The 22,646-nt window shown below is 46.1% G+C and overlaps 1 protein-coding gene across 2 annotated transcripts in view; it reads right to left on the bottom strand.

Moving 5' to 3' along the window:
* The window catches only part of FNIP1 (folliculin interacting protein 1), a 66,551-nt gene that overhangs the window by 36,287 nt on the left and 7,618 nt on the right, over window positions 1-22,646 (bottom strand). For both annotated transcript variants that reach the window (XM_034066744.1, XM_034066745.1), the window contains exon 2: window positions 2,324-2,450. In XM_034066744.1, coding sequence (XP_033922635.1) covers window positions 2,324-2,450 — 127 coding nt within the window. The remainder of the gene's footprint in view (window positions 1-2,323; window positions 2,451-22,646) is intronic.

The following is a 22,646-nucleotide window of genomic DNA, read 5'->3' as shown; positions in this document are numbered from 1 at the left end:
AAATGAGTGAGCCATGTTCAACCCTGCTCCGCAACTCTCGACATATGTAGAGATTAGAGATACAAAACAGAACAAAGTGGATCTCACCTTGCTGCAGGCGTACGGCTCTTAAATTGTAATTGCTTTCACATCTCATGAGCAACTGAAAATGGGAACTGAAGAGCACAGCAATGTAAAGCAAACTGAAACCCTCTCAGTTCTCCACATTAGTGATTAGACTTCAACCAGCACAGTCCAGCCACTGCTAAGCACTCTTGCAAACCTCCCCTCAGTGTTATCTGTAAATCAAGAGGTATAAATCACAGTAGAAAACGGGGCAGGGAAAGAAAGATGCAGAAAGTGCTGGCTTTTGTGGGGTGCTGCACAGATACCCTTTCAGAAGGGAGAGTGCCCAGCCCACACACGTCTGGCTGCAAAAGGGCAAGAGTGCCTTGGAATGTGCTTAGAGCCAAGATGTGGCTTTGTACAGGCAGGGTGTGCCTTTGGTAGGAAAATCGCGATAAAGGGAGAAAAATCAACAATGCAATGCCTTGGCCTCGGTCAGAGCCTGCCATGGACTGCATGCGCCTGCACTCAGCTGAGCTGAGCCCCTTCTGCATGTTTTTACCTGCATACTGCTTCTGCTACTGCAAAGCTTTGGTTTACAGGGAAAGTATTGCCTGACATGACATTACCCAAGTGCTCTGTAAGGTAGGTATCATGGCAAGCAAAGGTTGCAAGAGAATCAGTCGCCCAGTACACAAAAAAGAACGAATGTATCAAGTTACCAGAGATGAGTCCTGGGCACATCAAACACTATGGGAACAGTATTCCTCCACCAGTCTCACATATTCACTTCATAAAGAGGGGGAATAAAGCTATTTCCCTGCCCTTCAGCAAAGAAAAAGGAGAGATTCATATGGAACTGTATTAACTTCATTATTAGCCTTTTATTCTGTTGCTGTTGAGCTGCCACAGCCATCAACCTTCCTGAAATAGGTCAAAGCAGGGAAGTTTGCAAGTTCACTGTGCGTGTACAGATAGGCTTTCAAGCAATCCGCTGAAATATGACAAGAGGACTTATACTGTACATTGCCTTTGTTACTAATGAAGTAGCACTTTGCAATTAATGAAGTAATAGTAATAAGCATAGACAACAATTCATGCCAATAAACCACTTCAAAAGATACCCTGTCCTTAAAAAACTTTTCCTGGCAAGAACCCCTGGAAGAACAGGAACTTCTAACCTATAAAACCATTCTATCAACTTAAAATGACAGAGAAAGATGAATTCTGTTCAACATTTGTGAAACTTGATTTACATCATCAGTTCTCAGAAAGAACTAGGACACAGGGGTCTTGATTCATGGCTGTAAAAGTGCTCGAGTAGTGATGGAGGAGCCTAGAAATTAGTGCCCAGTGAGACACAAAGTGACACTGAGAGGTTAGGATGTGCAGAAACAGGATATAGGGAGCACTCGGATGAGCAGCATCAGACTGGCAGCACTCAGCAACAGGCTGGAAGAGTTCACAAAACTGGATGAAGAATCTTCTGGCTGTACTCCAGTACCCAACACGAAAACCAGGGCTTGGGGTAACATTCTGTGTACTCCTGCTTGCAGAATGGAGTAGGTGCTATCAGTAAAAGCAGCTGGGATCATGAAGTTCAGTTTTCAACAGGTCTTTCTGCATGCAGAGCTTAAAATGGTTTGCAAATGCTTTTAGAGATGGTGAAAAGGAAGTTCAAAGCTGTCCAGCCTCACACAACCACTTACAATAGCGCTGTGGGTAGAAATTAATCCTCTAGCCAGAGCCCTTAGAAGGAAGTATCCTCATCTGACTGCACCCATCACAGTCTCAATTAACAGATTACCATGCAGACCATGCCAAAAGGAAAAGCGGAGGAAAAGTTTTCAAGTGACTTTGTGGGAAAAACTGTCAGCAAAGTACAGAAACACCAACTGGTGAAAGCTGCCCAAATGGGACAACAGAGGACACAGCACAGGATTAAGAATGCAGACCCCACCACAGCATAAAAGCACATCCATAAACACCAGTTTATGCCCTGCCTCAGCCCCTAGCACTGCCTGCTGCAGCCCCAGGAAGGAATCCTTCTCTCTGCAGGAGCAGAAAGTAGATGAGCCTGGGAAGGAAGAGATCACTACAGTATTTAAAGCTGTGAAGAGTGAAATCACTGAAGCCTGAATAATTTGCAACAGCATTTAAATATAGCTCTGCGTATAACCGATGTTTAAATGCTAATGTGAATCGAACAGAACCTTTGTGATTTAGCAACCTTAAATGCATACAGACCATAGCCATGTAAAGTCAGTCAAATACTCACCGAGACCGAAACATCCTCTATTTTCCTTTTAGCACTGGAGTCAAATAAGACATTGCGTCCTCTCCTCTCGCAGTCCTGGTACACGATCAGGCGGATCTGACTTGGGTCAAACTCCGGCAAAGGCCAGCTTTGATTGAAAGAATACAAGAGCAAAAGGATCAATTACCACCACTCTTCATAACGCTGTTCTTTCTGTATCATCTGTATATACAAGGCATGAAGCTGAGCAAATGCAATGCCATTTCATCACACCCTTTCATCCTGTAGCCAGAATAATTTCTGGCATAAACGGCATCAATCCACTACAAATATATACAATGACGTGTGCAGCATTACCAGTTCTTGCGTTCTGTTTTGTGATAGTGAATGTTTTTCTTCAAGTTCCAGCTTTTTGACATCAAAGTCACGGGAAAACTCAGCTTTTGTGTTTAAAGACACAAAACCAACAACCAGAACCCACAAGTCCCTCATCAGTGCAAGCACTGGCTTGAAAGCACTCCCAATTCAAAAGCAGAAAGGTCTATACGCACAGTGGCCTCTCCCTTAAGTAATGAGTTTCTGCATTTGCAGCCATGGGTTGGCAAAGCACTGAACTCCACATTGAAAGGATGCAAAGTACCCTTCCACCCTTCTTCAGGTTTCACACTGTAGTAACATATGCGTATAGAACTAACTGCAGTATTATAAACTAGAACATTCAGACTAATTCATATGCTTTGATGCTGGGAAACCAAGCACCACATGTAGCTTGGTCCTGACTACATTCAGGTCCTCACTGCATTCAGAGATACCACAGCTATTCCCAACTGGTTTTGTAGGGAGGAAAGGAGCTTCCTGAGCCTCTGCCTTTCCCCAGTGCCCCTGACTCCAGAGGAGCTTGGCAAAGGGAGCACTTGCAGGGTTCAGTCTTGAACACCAACTGTATAACCTTGTCATCACATTCAACTTCCATTTTAAAACACTGGCCATCACAGCCCAGCAATTCCTGTTGCCCATGGGCTTGGGAATCCATTTTCACTGGTACCTTCTCAGTTCTTGGAAACAAGATGCCTTCTCTATCCATGAAACCAGAGGGAATCATCTTTCAGCTACTTACAAGCCATTTCCTAGATCAGGTGAAATTCTATCTTCCTCATCCTTGGCTTTTAGGCAAGCTGCATTAGCATGAAACCCCGAGAAGTGAGAAACGAGGCGCTGGAACTTTCCAGCCATTAATGAAGGACACAGGCTCCATGTTTACAAGCTGTACATTTATTGCAGCAGAAAGCCATCCGTAAGAGATAATATGGATTAAGGTAAACCTGGTACAGCAGACTCCAAGATTATGGTGTACTTTCCTCTGTCCCTTATTAGACAACCAAAAGGTTTCCTTCTCTGCACACACGCTCTATGTGCTCAGTACGTGAATGATGATTTGTAACCCAACAACTCCTATAACAGTGGCAGCATCAATTTGATCACCAAAGCTATGGTTGTCTAGCTGAAGTTTTTAAGACTCCCCAACTTAGATCCACAGGCTTTACACCTACTGTGGTCCCAGGGAGGTGAAACTAAGCACCAAGACATACAGTTACTCGCTCTCCTGAGAGAGGAAATCCATTTCCTACTCTGCTCACCCGCACCATTTAGCAACAGGAGAGAAAAACAGAAGCTGCAGAGAAGAGAGTGAGCAATGAATGGCAGCTTATTACAAAAGGAAAAGCTTGAGCAACTTGAAACTGAAGCAACGTGACATGTAGATTTGAGGGCAAAGAGCTATGCACTCTCTCTAGGCACCTAAAGCCAAGCATCATCCACAGAGGGACGTGCCCACACAAAGAGTGGACTGCAAACCAAGCAAGTTTGTTCCTTAAACCAAGCACAGAGACAAACACAGAGCAGAGCTTACAGCTACTGAGGGCTCTGCTCATGGGCCCCATCGTGCATGTCAGAAAACATAAGACAACAAAACCCATGTTGTCTGATGCGTATTTGACTGTGGTCAAGTCAAAAGCACTAGAGCCTGCCTTCAGCTAGAGGTGAGGAGGTGAGAGGACTGCTGGATAAGCTGGCTTCCTGGAGGAACCACCTCCATATAGTTAAGTGAACTCCATGGAAGTCTGGAAACTCGTTTTGTTTCCAGATAGACCACTGTGGTTCCTATAAAGAAACACTGTGACAATAACAATGAATTCCTTGCCAAAAAGGTGCTATCGCTTGCTCCACCCTTGCAACGCATTTCGTTCCCCTCCACACTCAGACAAAAGCATCTCTTCCATTACCTAGTGATTCTGACATTTGACTTGGAAATTACTGGCAAAGAAGGGCAGTAGCTGTTCCAGATCTTAGGGAAGTCTACTTAGAAAAGGCTCCAAGAGCAGATTACACACTAAGAGGAGAGAAAGCTAAATATAAAACTCTTGCTGGATTCAGAAACATACTGGATCGAGGTAACAAGAGCTTGTTTACTTCTCAGCTTCTTCACATGACATTTTAACTTTCTCTAGATGAGCTTTTAGGAGATATTACCCCTCGTAATTTGTGCTAATTCCAGGGAAGCGTTATCTCTGGTACATAATGGAGTCCTTAAGCACATTTCAGCCTTGCAGAAACATTCCCTGGCAATAGCGGGCCACTTCCCAAACCTGGAGAAACTTGACGAGAGCTGGGGAAAAATTCATTTAGACAGACAGTAAACAGAGGCAGGCTGGCACCTCTGGCCTGGCCACACCAGGAGAAGCAGGACACTGAGTAGCTTTGCTTTTGTTGCTAGCGGCTTTGGAATACCACTAAACATGATATCTGGATAGATTATCCCTGGAAACGTACAAATTCCTGCGTGCAATACACAAGGCATGTTCTCAAAACAAACAGACCGGGGCAATACTCCAGCACCAATGAAAACTGACCTAGATCTACTGAAGAGAATTAGCTCTGTTTATAAATGGAAACCAACTTTGACATTTAACTGATGTTTTCCTGAGATCCTCATCGGAAAAGCAGGAGATGCAGGATCAGATGTTCTAGCAATGTTAATGCAAAGCGAGTCTCCATCTCCTGCACTGTCCTGAAGTGACAGCTCTCCTGTGTGACCTACCTACCACTCTTTGGTATTCCCTTGAAACTGATTGAAGAAAACACAGAAACAGTGAACAAACATAAGAGCCATCACTGAGAAAAGCCCAACAGCCCTTTCACCAGTGGAAGCGATTGGGAAGTTAGTGCTGCAAGCTCATGTGTTGAGCAAGAGAAGAAGCAATGAGCAGGACACCAGCCCTGTGGAGATCTCCACTACATAAGTAGTGGCTCTTCTTGAATGAGATGTTCAGAAACATCCATATGAATGAATAGGGTGGGAATCCATTGATATATAAATGCTAGGTGGGATGTTTCAGAAGCAAATCCTGTACAAGCAGATGTCACCCAATGACAGCCTAGTTGAGGTTGGAGGGGACCTTTAGAAGTCGTCCAGTCCAACCCCCTGCACAGATGCTAAGTACAAAACACAAAAGGAATGGAATTCTTTGGGACAGAAAGGCAAATCTTCATGTGAATAATGATGAAATGATCAGAAACTCATAATAAAGAAATCAAGGCCTGAAAAATGATATTTTCATGTATGTTCACACTTAACGACTACTATTGTTTAGCCCTTCTCTTTCATCCATTTTGTTTTCCTGCCTTTTTTACCCTCAACAACTAGGAATACTATCTGTAGCTTACATTTACAACTCCATTCCATGCTTCCCGACACCTGCACTGTGAGTTGCATGGTGATCCAGAACTCCAAATGCTCTCCAAGGACAGATTTTTCTCACGTATCTAATTCCTGGAGTTCATTACTCCCATAGACTTTCCCCAGCAAGAGGCAACCGAAGGGCTTTAAATTGCTATTACTACACCGTGCGCAAGTTGCAACAGATGAAACAACAAACACAAATCCTTCATTACCACTCCACCAATTAAAACATGAGATTTTCCCCTGTAATTGAAAGCAAACACATTCCTTCCTCCTTGTTGCCACTGCAACATGAGCAGCACTTCTTCATTACTTTCAAGGTTTAGCTCAGTACTATTTTTCCCCCTGTCTGAGACTTTACTTACAAAACTATTTCATATTAACACAGCTTAGATAATATCCAATTGGCTTTTAATTATTAACAAGCTTTTAGAAGTCTTAAAGAGAAGCACTTGAAGCAAACTGATCATGGTATTCAGCAGGTAGTTTGAAAAGAGTTGGCTGAAAAGTAAAGCTTCTCAAAGCCAGGCTGTGACTAACCATTGAAGAAGTAAGTTGAAACTATCAAACTATTGTTTTCCTACATCATGTTACCCATAGTTATAAAAGTTGCCTGGTGATGAATCACTTGGACCTATTTTTAAAAGCATCTACGCAAATGATATTTATAGGTTATGCCAGCTTATCTGTTCTGCGTGGTTTTCATGTTAGCACCTTGGTAAAAGGCTGCCAGGAACAGCCAGGGCAGAGCAGGTCTCCCCTGCTCCATGCCTGCCATATGAAACATCCTCCTTTGCTCCTGTCGAGCATCAGGACAAAGGTACAGGGATCCCCAGGGCTTATCTCCAACTCCTGCAGGTGATACTCTCCATGTATTAGTGTTATTACAGTGGTGCTCAGACCCAGCCAATTTCTGCACATCATTGGACAGAGGTTGTCCTTGCCTCAAAGGGTTTACACTGCAAATATGAGCTCATTCCACAGGGTGCACTGGGATCTTTCAGATGCAGATTATCTCCATAGAGATGCACATCCACATCAAAGCATTCTCACCTGTACATACAAAGCCCAGCAGTATTTAGGCTCCTCCACTTGCTTTCTTACAGGGAAGTGTGATCAGGAGCAAAAGCAGAATGGTCCTTGCTGAGTCCAATCACACCATACACCTCTCACTCTGAGGTGTCTTTTCCAACAAGGGATTCCCTTCTCCTGCCCAAATTTCTCTGCACATTTATCTGCTAGCCATTTGGTTTCTCTTTTGGCTTTGAGAAGATAGAACAAAAGTTGAGTATATGGGACACATGGGAAGGGTATCACACATTTTAATAGCTTCTTACTGCAATTCAATAATTCACTTCTTACTGGTCCATTATTGTACCAAGACAGCTGTGTAGACCTTTCTGACAGAGTACATCTCATTTGGAAGCAATGAAAACAGCAATGTATGGCACGTTAATGATGCTTCCAGCCTTGGAAGAACATCCACCAGCTTTTTTGAAAGAGGCATGGGCAGATCATTTATTTTTTCATACCACCACCTGAAAACACAACAGAACTTCATGAGGATTCACATGATGAGGCTGATTCAGGCTGATCTGCAAAGCTGGCATTTTCAGCGAGAGATTCCCCTTCCATGCTGCTGACATGACTGAGGCTGTGAGGAGGAGGAAGATCCCTAGAGAAAACCCCGGGGCCAGTACTTGGAGGACAGTTTGCAAGGCGCTTGTCTTTCAAAAGCTGAGGTCACTCCAGGGTTGTGGGACCGCTGTGGTGAATGCCTGCTGATTCTGCAGAGAAAACCAGTGCTTGCGACTTGACCACAGCCATGGAGGGAGCCCGTGACAATGGATTGCGAAGGAGCTGACCCAGCACCCTGGGTGATGCTGCTCTCCATCACGCTGACCTCAGGGGGGGTTCTTGGAAGCCAAGGAGCGGCTTAGAAGGACTAATACATGGATCACCACAGGGACAACCGGCCATGAGGGGCGGCTGCTTGCTGCGGTTGCACTGTTCAGGTTAATCACAAGGAAATAAGGTTCTGTTTAGAAAACAGATATCCCTTTTCATGCCTTGAAGGAGGGTGACAGGTCCACAGGCACTGCAGCACCGCAGAGGTCAGCTCCACGCTCCATCTCTAAGTCTGTCTCATTAATTTACCAGCTTAGCAATCCTCACCTTGAATAGCTGCACTACTTGAGCTCCAGGAAACTTCTGCTTATGCTAAGCACACATTGTACACTAGGCACACAGTCAGCCAGATACTTCACACTCAGTATAATAGACTTGGACCTAAACTTCAACTGGCTCCCAAGGTCCTTGGCTCTGTCCAGTTCCTTAACTGTACATAAAGCTGACTTTAGTTTGCTTTCATTGTTTTCCTCCCTTCTACCAAGTCACTTGGCTCTCATTAAGACCCCTGATTAATACACTGAAGCCCTATACATGAGCCAGATGCTTTTTCACAAGCAAAAAGATGTAATACATACAAACTAGGTGCAGTCTGGTTAACACATTAATCATAACCTGGAGCGTGATATTGAAAATAAGACAGGTTGGAAGGGTTTGTTAAAGACACACAGCACTTTGAGTAACTTTGCCATTTACACAGCTTCAGAATCTACAATTAGCAATTTCATAGAGCATTTCTGGGACTACTTCAGGGACATCATTTCAGAAGGACCTGCTCAGCTTCTAGCTGATTTAAGCACATCTATCCCTGAAAAACACATGCACATCCACACACACACTCTATTTCTTCTGGAATATCTGTTTTAAAACACACACACAAACGCTCCTTAGTTAAATTCATGAACACTGCAGACAATGTTTCACATTATTCAACCAGGCTGTACCTCCCTTTGCAAAATTACAACAGCTACAAGCAATTCAGGGGGAAAAAAAACCCCACATTTGTGCCGTTTAGCACAGAATTGTAAGGAGAATTGTCAATACATTAAATCCTTAAAAGCTCCACATCTCTGTGAAGTTATTAAGCTTTCCGATAATTAAAATCATCTCAAGAGCAGTGCAGTGACCGTACCTGGGAAGCATCTTTGTCCCCCGAGCCGCTCCACTTTCCAAAATCCCTATAAACTCCTGTTGTGCCCGGCTGCCAACTCAGGTTAATAATAGCAATGAGCCATATTCATCCAAAACCACAAGACTGTCAGGTGACATATCAAGAGGTCTGAATTTAACTCAAACAAAAGACTCTCCATGCTGCAATGCAAAAAAAGGCTTAATCCTAGCAACAGGAGCCCAGAAACCACCTTCAAGGCAGCAGCTCTCCGGAGCGCACCAGAGCCGTTTGTGCGGGGCTGCGGCCGCACTGCCCCGGAGTTTCATAACCCCAATCCTGCCCCTCCATTCCGGTGCACAGCCCAGGAAAACACCGCTTCCCCGCTCCGTTGTCTCCTCCGGTGTATGGCTGCAGAGATCAATCTAATTCACTGGTAGGCTCAGCGCTGCTCCGGCAGAGCAGGAGCGGACATGTCAGCCCCATCTATCCTCCTCCTCCTCCTCCTCCTCTAGCGATCCCGATCCCAGTTGAGTCTCATGACCCTCGGCCCCCGGCCGCCGTCCTGCACCTCCGCCAGCCGTCGGGAATTCAGCCCGCTCGGATGAGAACGGGGTTGGGGGGGGGGGGGGCTCCTTCCAGCCTGCAGCCCCCCTCCCTCCAGCCTCTACATTCCTGGGAACGCCGGGATGCTTGTGCCGGAGCCCGGGGAGCGGAGGCAGAGGCCGAGGGGTGGAAGAGCGGGCGCTGACAGCCATCATGTGACGCTGCTGTCAGCGGTGCCACCTGCAGCCGCCATCCGCCACCGCGCCAATGGCCCCGCACGGCAGCAGCGGGCTCCGAACGCCGAGCGGCACCGGGGGATGCTCGCGGGTAACGGGGAGGGGGAACCGGGCTCGGAGCGGCTCTGGAGCGTGTTTGCGGGAGAGGTAAAACCCGGCCGGGTCCGGCCGTGGTGGCTGCACCCCCTCCCATCGGCTGCCATAGGAACAAAGGCAGCACTGTGTGCCCTGCGCGGGCTCATTGATATTACAAGGGAAGCATCGGAAACGTGCAAGACATGTTGGAGAAGAGAAGGCTCAGCAGCCTGGAACAGCCTTCAAATACCTAAAGGGGCTACAAGGAACCTGGAAAGGGGCTTTGTACAAGGGCCTGTAGGGACAGGCCAAGGGGAATGGCTTGAACCTGCCTGAGGGGAGACTGAGATGAGCTCTTAGGCAGAAGCTCTTCCCTGGGAGGGTGCTGAGGCGCTGGCACAGGGTGCCCAGAGAAGCTGTGGCTGCCCCATCCCTGGCAGTGTTCAAGGCCAGGTTGGACACAGGGGCTTGGAGCAAGCTGCTCCAGTGGAAGGTGTCCTTGCCTGTGGCAGGGGTTGGAGCTGGGTGAGCTTTGAGGTCCCTTCCAACACAAACCAGTCTGGGATTCTATTCCTGTACTACTCCATGGCAAGTGCATGGCTATATAGGTTTGTTTCTGGGGAGGAAAGATGTAAAATAATGCCCACAATGAAATCCTGACCAAGCCCGTATCTATAATCAAGGTTTCATGACTGCTCTTGTGGTAACCCAGGCTATGCTAGGAAGGCTGCCTGGTACAGCATAAAAGCAAAGAGCTGGCTATTTAAAGGACCTTTTTTTTTTCCCCTCTAAATCGTGGAGGAGGAACAAGGGAGATGGACAGGGAAGGGAGGAAGGAACCAGGCATCCAAAAAAGTAATGCACATTAAAAGCTATCAAGTCTTGTTACAGGCATATGTGGGGCCAATCATTCATACTATTAATTTTGTATTACCTTTGGCCAAAAGTCAAGGAATATATAAAGGGAGGAGACTGGAGCATCATAGCTCTTACTTCAAGAGGTTTTTTTTCCCCCCAGTGCCTTAAAAACCTACAGGTTGTGCAAATATTTCAAATACAAAGGCAGCAAAAATCCATTTAGCATCAGCATTGCCTTTTCCACTGCACCCCACAGCACTAACTTTAGGGCTGTCAATGATTCCCCCATTGCAAAGGGTGGGTGAGCAGATGTGCTTTTTCATGGGCTCTGGCCCAAGACCCAACAATCCCAACAGCCCAAGTGATGCTTTGCTCTCTGGGATAGATTCCACCACAGAAAACTGAGCTCCATCTAATGCTAGTATTAAGTTCAGGGATAAATCCTTCATCTATTGACACAACAGCAGTTTTACTGATGCGTTACGGAAATGTAATATCTTTATGTTTGGTGCTGGGCATATTTTGACACAAAAGCACTAAAATTAAGTGACAAATACTTTCTTGGTCCCAAATCCACAACCATTCCCTTTTGTCACCATGAATGCTTCCTAGGAAATTTTTCATTTAGAAACGAAGAGCCGAGGCCCTGGCCCCATACACATTGCAGACTTGGATCTTCATACCTGACTAGTGCCAGGGAATTCAATGGAATTACTCACATGAGCAAAATTGGGCATGTGCTGTTTACAGGGCCCATGCCTTAAAGCCAGATCTTGCCTTTAAAGCTTAAAGTGCCAAGCCTTGGGAGTTGTAAGCAACATCTGACCTCACCTACCTTCTTCATCTAGTGCAAGTAATGTGCTGTGCGCAGTAACTTTCCTTACCTGTGTGGCAAAGGCATCACCCTCTAAAGGTTACTGATGTCAAAAGTGACCTTTTTTCCTTAGACATGCAATGGTGAGAAGTTCAGGGGCATGTATTATGTAAACATTTATTTCCAGGAGGAACAGCTAAGGTTTCCATTTTACCTCAGGGTAACCTGATGCGTATTAAAGACAAATGCTTTGAAAGTGGATGCAGATTCCATCCACCAGGAATACAGGAAGGAATTTCTCTTCACATAGAAACAGACTCAAAGTAGCTATAGCCAGATCAGTGAATCCTTACTGCTCAAGGAAGGACTCCAAGTACTCAATGTGGGTTCATACACGCTATCACCATTCCCATATCCGAGAAAGACCTTGGGCCTCTAAGACACACACCATCCTCTTCTCTAGGTGTACATCCAGGCATAGTGGACATCCTATTCACTGATCTGGATCAGAGGAGGTAAGTTCTAAGAACCAGCATCTTAGTTCTAAATTGCTGAGGATGTGAAAACCTCTGGTCACATCAGTGGTGTTTTAAACCTGGGTCCAAGCCTGCACTCAAATGCAAACCTCCTGGCCTCCAACTACAGACACAAAGCCACACTCAGGGAAGGTTCTGAATACATGGAAAACTACTGCAAAGGTTCACAGGCAGCTTTTGGGTATAAATCACCTGATTTAAAACCAAGCACACAACAGAGTTTGCTCCAACCACAGGTTAAGCAATGAAATGCTTTGGTTTTGGTCTCCATGGCCAAGTGTTTTCAGTCTTTCTCCTGAAAGAAGGCACCCCTTCACACGTTATGAAGCACACAACAAAGAGCCAGCAAGCCCGCCAAGAAATGTTTATTGCTCAGTACTGCAGAAAGGTAGGAGCTGGAAGCCACTCCAGACAAAGAGAGAGAAAACCAGTTAGGATTTGAGTCGAAATCTGACTGGGAATACGTGGATAGCACTTCTCTCCAAAGTACTCCCCTTGTAGGATCACCACTGAGCTAGACTTTAATAGTGCTTTCTGTACATTTCTCTATCCCTGCAACAAAAATCCCCCTGGATTCCTCCCAGCTGGAGAAGAAAAGTGGGCAGGATTAAAGCACAAACCCTCTGCACACAACCGGAGCACAGACACATACCTGCACGCACCATAGATACACACACACAAACACGAGCCCAGCCAAAGGTCAGCAAGAGCCAAAATGATGAGGAAAATCACTGCAACCTACGTGTTCATGGGCTCTGGCCCATGAACCTACGTGTGGGTTCTGCAACACCCAGGCCACGTTTTCTTTAAAGGAACCTTTTTTTAAAGACTGAACAAAAAGGAAATTAAAATACTACTACTCGTAGTAAATCAAGAGAGAAGCAAAGTTTCTACACACCCAGGAACCTCACTAGCAGCATGACTGGATTAAACTGTCTCTACCTGCAGTGTAAAGGAGCATCAGCATAAATACAAATGCCTGGGAGCGCTCCTGAAAGGCACAGCGTGGAATATCATCTTTCTCTTAACAACATGGATGCTGAAGCCTCAGCAGATGGACCATCCCTTCACTGCTGTGATTTATCAAGTCATGACAAAAGATGCTTAAAGCAAAACTAACTGTCAAAGTAGAAACCTGATGCATGGTTAAGCTGCTGGCACATCGGTGTTTGTTTTGTATCGTGTTTCCAATCGCAGCCCACCATAAATAAAGACACCAAACAAACCTCCTTAATACCAACTGGTACTGGGAGACAAGAGGGCATTTTCCCCCTGCCAAACAGTTAGTGCATTGTGGCCTCTCGGGTGTGCACAGCAGAATGATCTTCTGCTGCAGCTATTAAACCTAAAGTGTAAATAGTTTGGTATTGCATGTGGTTAACAGAAAGTAGGGGAGAAAAAGGTTCCAGGCCAAATTGCTTTTGATGCACATGAATAGTTAATGGAAATAAAGAATTTTCTAGAAATCACACAAAACTATCTGGTGGGGGGGAGGACGGGGGGGGAAGGCTTTTTCCCTCCTTTACACTGTGTAATTCTGGGTATGTCTAGATAGGTTCTTCAATCCTTCAGTTTAGATATAAAACTAACTTCTGTTTTCCATCCCCTCTTCAAGTGTAAATGACAACACAACTCTCAGTGACATGCAGCATCTATATTTGTCCAATACACGAGAGTTTCCAGTGCACAATAAAGCAAACTTGGCCCCTGAAAACCATCAGTTACATTACATATGAAGTACCACTGCTGAGCATTACTGTTATCATTAAAAAGTGACTGTTTCACAATGCTAGAAAGAATAAAACCAAGCTCACAGGCTTCCATTGCAAAACCTGCTTAGGTAACTTACTGGTGAATTAATGCTTTTTGTTTTGGAGATCACAGATGAAACACAATGAAGAGAAAAGAACATACATTGGAGTCAAGGTTGACTCCAAGAACTCAATTGCCATGAAAATGAAGACATCTTAGAGGGATCTCTATAGCTCCACTGTTGCTGTCAACTCCAACATTAATAAAAGCAATAAACCCTTGAATGACTCCTGATGTAACAGCAGTGCTTTGGTTGCGGAATCTCAACATTTTCATTTGTTTAATAGGCAAACACTGAATTCCCTCTATTTATCTTCAGCTTTGCGCAAGGGCCTGTCCCTACAGGCCAAGGGGAATGGCTTGAACCTGCCAGAGGGGAGACTGAGATGAGCTCTTAGGCAGAAGCTCTTCCCTGTGAGGGTGCTGAGGCGCTGGCACAGGGTGCCCAGAGAAGCTGTGGCTGCCCCATCCCTGGCAGTGTTCAAGGCCAGGTTGGACACAGGGGCTTGGAGCAAGCTGCTGCAGTGGAAGGGGTCCCTGCCCATGGCAAGGGGCCTGGAATATCACACCATGGAGCTCCCAAACCCCGCTACCTCCAGCATCAGCGCTCAACAGCACTCAGACCGCCTGTTCTAGATCTGCTGCAGAGCCCAGCGCATCCCACATGCACCCTGGGAGCCCTCCACTGTGTCAGGGTGGATGCTGCCATCTGCTTACCCTGATTAAAACATCCTGTAGTACTTGTTTGGGGGTTTTATAAGAGGAAAAAGCATTGCCTTGGTGGTGAAAGTCATACAGCGAGCTGGCAGCATGGGGACCAGAGCATTCCTTGGCCCGAGGCCACGTCCTGTAATTGATTAAGGTGGCTGCACTTGTGACTGAGTGATAATTGCGAGCCCAATAAATCTCCACACAAGTATTTGCCACTCAGGGATGGAAAGTGACTCTTGGGGACCCCTCGGAATGCAATGCGAGTGAGAAGAAATACAACTCGTATTAAAAACATCAGGAATCCCCCTGGACCACTCAGAACTGTCTTGCCCAACATTAACATTGTCTGTTTAAACTCCAGGAGTGTCAGATTAACAAGGACTACATCGTCAAGCTTCCAGCTAAGTCACCCCAGCCCAAACCCAAATCATTCCCATTCATCGAGAGTTTGTCCAGTGCTTCCAAGTCTTCTCCCTACCCCAATCCCATTTATCTGCACAGACAGCACTGCTTTAGCCAAGTGCTGTGATTTTTTCCCTCTGTGGGGTGAGGAAAGGAAGGCTGCAGCTGCTCAGGGTTCCTGGGAGAAGGAGGAAGACAGATGTAAGTGGTTATTCTCCAAAGATTCACAATGATCAGTGCCTGAGCAGCCTTTTACTCTGTCCCTCATGTGACTGTTTAATTAGGTGTTGATTCACTCGGTCATGAGACACAAGGAAACAGGGCTGCAAGCCCTCACGTCAAAGGAAAAGTAATGCCTGTTCTGCCAGTTTCTGTATTAGCAAAGCACAAAGGGGACATCCAGTTCTAAGAAGCAAAACTCATGTTTCCTTGCCCATAAGCCAAACTGTCAAATCACCCTTTCCACGTGAACAAAAAGAGGACATAGGAGTTCCTTCGGAGCAAGATGCTTGTGAGCTCCCTCCCTGATTATCCATCACATCCACAACGTCAGCTCCTGGCCAAGCTCAGGGTGTGCCCTTCATCTGGTAACCCAGGTCCGAGCTGCTGCAGGATCCATCCCTGCTCCTGGGGTTGGATTCCTTGTTTGACAACACAAACACAAGCTGCTTTGCTGTGGCTTCATTCCTGGTTGTTACCGGAGTGTCTGAGCCTTCTTCTTACCAAAAAGCTGTTCTGTTATGGGGTCCGGTTGCCACAGCAACAGGCTTTTAAAGCTATCAAAGACATTCTCAGCACATGGTAGAACAATTTCAAAGTGTGGGTATTTGCAATAGAAAAAGCTGGTGGACCATTATTGCTAAGTCCTCAGTTCAACTGGGTTTGACACAGGGGTAATCCCAAAATGCTGCTTTCAGTCTAAAACCTGGTGTTGGAGAGGACTACAGTGAACTTGAGCTTGCTGGCTGCAATACCAGGTCACTTATCAAGACAGTCACATATAATTAACAGATGATGCTCATTTTTCCAATGAAGGTGACATTTAAGCTCAGTCACTAACATGCATTAAATGCCCAAATCTTTCTCCTGAAGAATCCTGCCTTAAACCTCTGCATTTTAGTGTCTGAAATGCTGTGTTTGTAGTCTCACCCTCCTCATTTGGATAGATTTAACTCAAAAAATAAATCAGGCTCTGGATCAGCAGCTTATTTAAAACACATGCCTAAGGCTGAGCACATGAGCGGTTCGTTGGGAGCAATGGAACTACTCACATGCCTCCAGTACAGCACATGGCTTAAGCAGAGTGCTGACTCAGACCTATCCCCCCTCAGCTTTCACCAAAACCCCATCTCAGTTACAGGGAACAACTGCAAACTAAAGACAGAGGATGATTGTATAAACACGTATAACAAACTGATACTTAGGGAATGAAATCTCAGCCTGGCCTATCTGTTCACGACGCTCCTTTATACCAATATCCCACGAGTGAGATACTGGGAGATGCTCCTCATCAACCCACAACTGTCTGACACCATCGTATTTGTCACTTGGCATCTAAGCATCCTCCAACGCCTTCAAAAGGCCGATGCTTGGCCCAGTTCTGGGACCTTTCTGCACATGGAGCAGTTCCTTGCTTCCACAATAGCCTCTCACCAACCCCCTCAGTTAACCCTCAAACAGGTCACCAGGAACTTCACCGCATGTCAAGACTCCTGACCAGCTCTGCACAGAAGCAATGAGCACACTTTCATAGACCTGGACAAATCCATCCCACGACGGCTTTTCAGGAGGGAAGACTCTTCTAAGCTGGCTCCAGCCTGGGATTGAACATCCTTCCCTTACTGGCTCTACAAGTTGAACGGGTTCTACTTAATTTGCTGAAGGAATGAGATCTTGATATTCCAACAGCCCCAAGACTACGGTGAGGAGCCTACACTGCTAATTCTCCAAGGCAAGAGTCATGCTGCTCAACTGTTTTCCAAATTAAGCAGGCAAAGGTGACCTGAAACTATTTCAGGTAGATCTATATAGAGCAGACACTAAAGACATTGCTTGACTTCACTTTTATGTAATTCATAAGGACAGGAGGACAAATCAAAATCACGTGCTTGAACAAACCACACGGCCATACAAGTACATTTAATACCTGCAAGAACAATGGAACAGCCTGGCATCTAACAAACCAACGCACTAGAACTGGGAGGTCCTCAATGCTTTGGTTCCCCAAAGCAGAAGAGCACTTAAGCATGCTTTTAGCTGTCAGCCACTCATGGTTCCTCTGATTTTATAGACGCTGTTCAATCTTTAAACTAAGCTTAAAGTACTCTACTGGGTTTGCAACAGACTGCTTTGCTCACTGCCATAGTGACCTCTGTACTCTCACATTTCCCCTTTGGTTTTCTAAGTCTCACTACATGCTCACAGTCTTGGGTTTCTAAGAACGGCAGGAATGGAATACAGTGTAGGACTGGCTGTTGCCCTGCAGTGATTAATCAGAATAAGGTTTTCAACACAACTATCCATCTAGAGGGATTTTTACTGTAGAACAGCTGAACCAGTCAAGTCTTACTGAGGGCTCCACAAGACGCTGCACATGCAAGCTCTGAGCATCAGCTGAAAACAGCTCCCATGTGTGCACAGAGCTTTGCTTACTGTTAAACTCTTGGTCTGTGGTAGAGAAGTTGCAGGTTGAGCTCAGTGTGCCCTCCCTGGGTATCAGCACTGAAACTCACTCCAAACACACACCTTCCTTATTGCTGGACTGAGCTGGAACATGCAGTCCAAACCAGCTCTGCCACACCGCTCACAGAATCAACAGAATCCCTTGATAAAACCTACATTGTTCCACTGGGAGAGGTTGTACTTAATCAAGATATACATATATATATATATATATATATAGCATATGTTCAATAAATCCCTTTCTGCCAGTAGCAACGGATTTGCTGAGGATGGAGTTCCAGACAGCCCCAGCCAATGCATGGCCAAGAGCATGGCTGGGGCAACTCCTGCCTGTCTCCTAGAGGGGTCGCAGCAGAACGAGCCATTTCCCAACTCAGCATCAGCTCCTGAATCTTCTGTAGTCTACATACTGCAGCCTAACAAGAACAACAAAGCATTCATTGTTCCCTCTTTTGCTCTCATTCAGAAGTCTTTTTCTTGCCTCATCTTTTTTCTCCCTATTCAGTGCATCCACACGAGCATCTCTAAGCCGCAGGAGCTAGAAGCAGCCCAGTGCTGCAGGTATCCTGCCGTGAACCAAAACCAGCACCACACGAAGCTATTTATTCTGCTGCATCAACAGGAAAGGCAGGCTCACGTGCTGGACAGCAGTAGCTGTCATTGCCACCAGGATACTTTGGACTGGGTTGTCTGTGGGATTCTATTTATCTTAAAGGAGCTGTTGGCAAAGTAATCGCTTGCTTGGCTCTTGGTTTCCTTTTCCCCTTCTCATGCTAGCGCAGAGCATTTGAAGGGACACAGCAGTAACCCCAAACAGGATGCACCCTACTGCTGGTGGCAGGAGGAGAAGGAGGGGACAGCACAGCACCCAGGGGAAACCTGCAGAAGAGGGGGCAGCCCTGCAGGATTCAGCACAGAAACAAGAGAACAGAAAAATGGAAGGGACAGGGAGCTGGGCTGAGCTCTTTTCTTCCTCTCTTTGTACGCATAAATACAAGTTTCCAAAGCAGAGCACTAAATGACAGGGACAGTGATGATGAGGGAGAACATTACGAGGAACAGGGAATACCAAGCAAAAAGAATCCTGCAGGATGTATGCACGCATTAAGTCACAGCAGCACCAGCCACCAGTTCCAACTGCATTTACACACCTATCTTTACCTTCAACATAGAGCAACTCCAAAATGCTACTCCTTTATACTCACTGCATTTACTTCCATTAAAGAAAATCTGATGACACAGTTTAAAATATGCATTTTCAGACTAACCAAAATAACTCATCCAAATAAAAATGCACATAAGATACTATGAGAAAACCTACTAAAATTCAAAGCATATCAGCTTTATACCAGAGCAGTATCTTTGCTTATCTAAAGAAGGAAGTCTGATAAATGTATTTCTATAAAGCCACAATCCCGTTACAGTGTCTTAAGGATTTCTTTTAATATGATTTGCTTTACATTCTCTACTTCTCAATTATGCCTGGTTTGGAAAGAAAGAGGTCATGAGTTCAGGATGAGCATCCCCTGTGTGACTAAGGAGCACATGCAGTTAGGAAACCAACATGCCCAAGTTCTCAGCATCTCAGCCCTCTATGCTGTCAGTAGAACAATTTCCTTTTCTACCCAGAAAGTGAAGTCACTTCCAGTAACTCAACAGCTGCTGAAATATGTTTAAGAACTGAAAAAAAACCAAACCCAACCACCTTTTTCTGTCTGACTATTTAAGTTCTGTGCCAGAGTTTGGGCTGCCTTTAAATAGAAGTACAGTTAGCACCACAAGCCAAGGCACTGTCCTAACATTAGAGGCACTCCTTTAACTCTGTCTTAGGGGGTAACAGTGTTCTTTTCCCTGCAGGAACAAGAAGCTTCTGGCTGCCTCTTTCCTGAGCAGCTTCTCAGATGTTCACATAGGGTCATTCCACTAGAACAAGCTCCAGAGGAGGAGCACGCGCTCCCCCGGTGCCTCTGCAGCCTCTGCTCCCTACACACACAGCTTATCATCTGCACCTGTGTGTCATTAACACCTGAACCAACATTGGCTTTCTACCTATTTCTGGAACCAGGTTTCCTGAAAAGGGGTAAACAAGTCATTGAGCCACGTCTGGAATGGCAAGAACATTGCCTCGTAGGTCTTGGAGGGGGGCAGAACCGCCAACAAGGACCTGGTTGTTGTTGATAGTCCCTTTCCCAGGTACCTGCTCACATGTGCTTCCTCTAGACTGACTGTCCTCGCTCTTAATTACCCCAAATAAACTCAATGCTGAGTCTATTTTCATAGGATCCCAGACTGGTTTGTGTTGGAAGGGACCTTAAAGCTCCTCCAGCTCCAACCCCTGCCATGGGCAAGGACACCTTCCACTGCAGCAGGTTGCTCCAAGCGCCTGTGTCCAACCTGGCCTTGAACACTGCCAGGGATGGGGCAGCCACAGCTTCTCTGGGCACCCTGTGCCAGCGCCTCAGCACCCTCACAGGGAAGAGCTTCTGCCTAAGAGCTCATCTCAGTCTCCCCTCGGGCAGGTTAAAGCCATTCCCCTTGGCCTGTCCCTACAGGCCCTTGTCCAAAGCCCCTCTCCAGGTTTCCTTTAGGCACTGGAGCTGCTCTAAGGTCTTCCCTTAAGGAGCCCTCTCTTCTCCAGGCTGAACAAGTAAATGAAAAGGTTTTCTAAGAGGGGAGCATGCGACTGAGCCCAGAAGTATGAGACCCACCACCTCCATAGGTGTGGAGGCTAAAATGAAAACCAAAACAAGCATCTAGCAAAGAAAGCAGCTGCACCCATAGGCAATGCTCAAACCATATAGCCTGCTTCTCTTAAAGTGGGAAATGACACAGGAACTGGGGTAAAGATACTACTCAGGCTCAAACAGGCACAATGCCAGGACTTAAAGTCAGGGCTGAACTGAGCTCAAAGTTTCTTCATTTATCAACTAAAACAGATGGCAGAGAACTGTAATTTGGCTCCTGTTTCTTTCCAGTTATATATCACACAAACTGAAAGGGGAGAGGGTTTGTGGTACTATTACAAGTTTTATGTTTTGTTGACATTTTGGCTGCAGCAAGGGAAAGACATTTGAAGAAGCTGCTAACAAGGCACACACAGATCTGGAGGAGTATCAAGTACCGTGAACACGCAGGCCATGAACAGTACCTACAGTAGAGGAAATACGATTGTTTCTGTGATGTATTTTCATAGAACCATGGTATGGTTTGAGTTGGAAGGGACCTTAAAGCTCCTCCAGCTCCAACCCCTGCCATGGGCAGGGACCCCTTCCACTGGAGCAGCTTGCTCCAAGCCCCTGTGTCCAACCTGGCCTTGAACAATTATACTCCTTTTAGATTGAAAATCGCTGCTGACAACGTTGTGGAAACATCCTGGAGAAACAGAGCAGGAGGAGCAGTGTGTGATGGATCCTTTCCACACTTCAGGATCGCTGCTTCCAGCAAAGGGTGCCTCCCACATCCGCACTCATGCTACAGCCCATCACACAGGAGTGCTGGGGTGTTCACTGGCTCGGACTGAAGGGGACAGGGATATCTACAGCTGAGCTTGTTACTGAGCAGCACGAGCACCACTGCAGAGTCCTTCACCTATACAAACCAGGGGTTGCTTTCAAGGCTATAGTTTCACAAGCAGGTAATACATAAAAGCTTAAGGATACCCAGATTATCACCCTGGAAGCACAGGGCAAGGCTGTTTAAAATAACCAGCTTTTACATGTAGTCAAACTGCTTGAAGTCCAAAAGTTGAATTACTTCATAAGGGCTATGAAATTACTTATTCAGAGGAGACAGAAAACTCTGTACAAACAGTGTCCTCACAAACACATGTTCTATACAGGCACTGTTAGTATCCTCTATGTAGTCTGTGTAGTATTATGTGCTGCAATTCACGTTGTTTGAACAAGTTCCTCTGCGGTGCAGCGCATTGTGAACACTGGTGTCTGCAGCAGCTATGGGTGTCAGAACAGAGGGAGTCTGTGCTGCTTCTGACGCAAGTGTGAGGAATCACCTCCATTAAAACCTGCAGTGGGGCACCAAGCAACAGCACAAGGCATTGTTGGAGCAATAAATCAACCCTTTTCCCCACAGAGACTGCACACTAACTATTCACACTTGGTGCTGATCAGAACACATGTGGGCACGTATTTTTAGGAGCAAGTGATCAGTCCCACTGAGGGAACTGCCCCTTCTGAGCGTGAGCATCACAGTCACATTCCGAGGCAGAGCGGGATCAGATGGGCTCTGTGCAAATGGGGGTTTTTCCAAGGAGTATTTCCCATATGTGAATTGTTACTACTCGGTGCAAGGTGGAGTAGCTGATGCCTTAACAAGTCATGTACCGATGAGTAAAATGACTTCCTGTTTTTAATGGGCATAACTTCCCCCCCCCCCAGCAGATACTTCATAGATTAAGGTTCTTTATCCACACCACAGCACTCTTCGGGTCCTCAGAGACCTGCGGAGCTCTCGGCCAGCTCCTAAGCCCAGCACAACCAGGCTGTGGATTCGCTGCTGCAGCCCAGCTCTGCATTTTTCCTGACGTTACTCACTAACATGTGATCCTGCAGACGTTCTGCTCCAGATGCAGCAACAGGAGGGAGCGCAGCCTCCGAGCACGAACCCACCGCGTGTGTTACTCTCCACTCCTAAAAGGGTCACCACCAGCGTTCAGCCAGGATCCCCACACCAGTTGCAGGCTCCAAGTCATAGTGGACCAGTTTATCCCAGAACAGAAGCCTGAATTCAGCCAGGCTGGCAGCAGCAGCACACACTAACTGAGAAGGGTACACACAGAAAAGGATAAAGTCCTTTGAAAACACAAGCAGGGCGATGCAGCAGTCAAGCTGCAGAGGAGCTGGGCATCCCAAGAGAGAAAGGTTTTACAACGTGAGGCATGTCAACACACCTTTGGGCACC

Source organism: Melopsittacus undulatus, chromosome 10 (assembly GCF_012275295.1).
Source record: "Melopsittacus undulatus isolate bMelUnd1 chromosome 10, bMelUnd1.mat.Z, whole genome shotgun sequence".
Lineage (NCBI taxonomy): Eukaryota > Metazoa > Chordata > Aves > Psittaciformes > Psittaculidae > Melopsittacus > Melopsittacus undulatus.
This window is presented reverse-complemented; position numbering and strand designations above follow the sequence as displayed.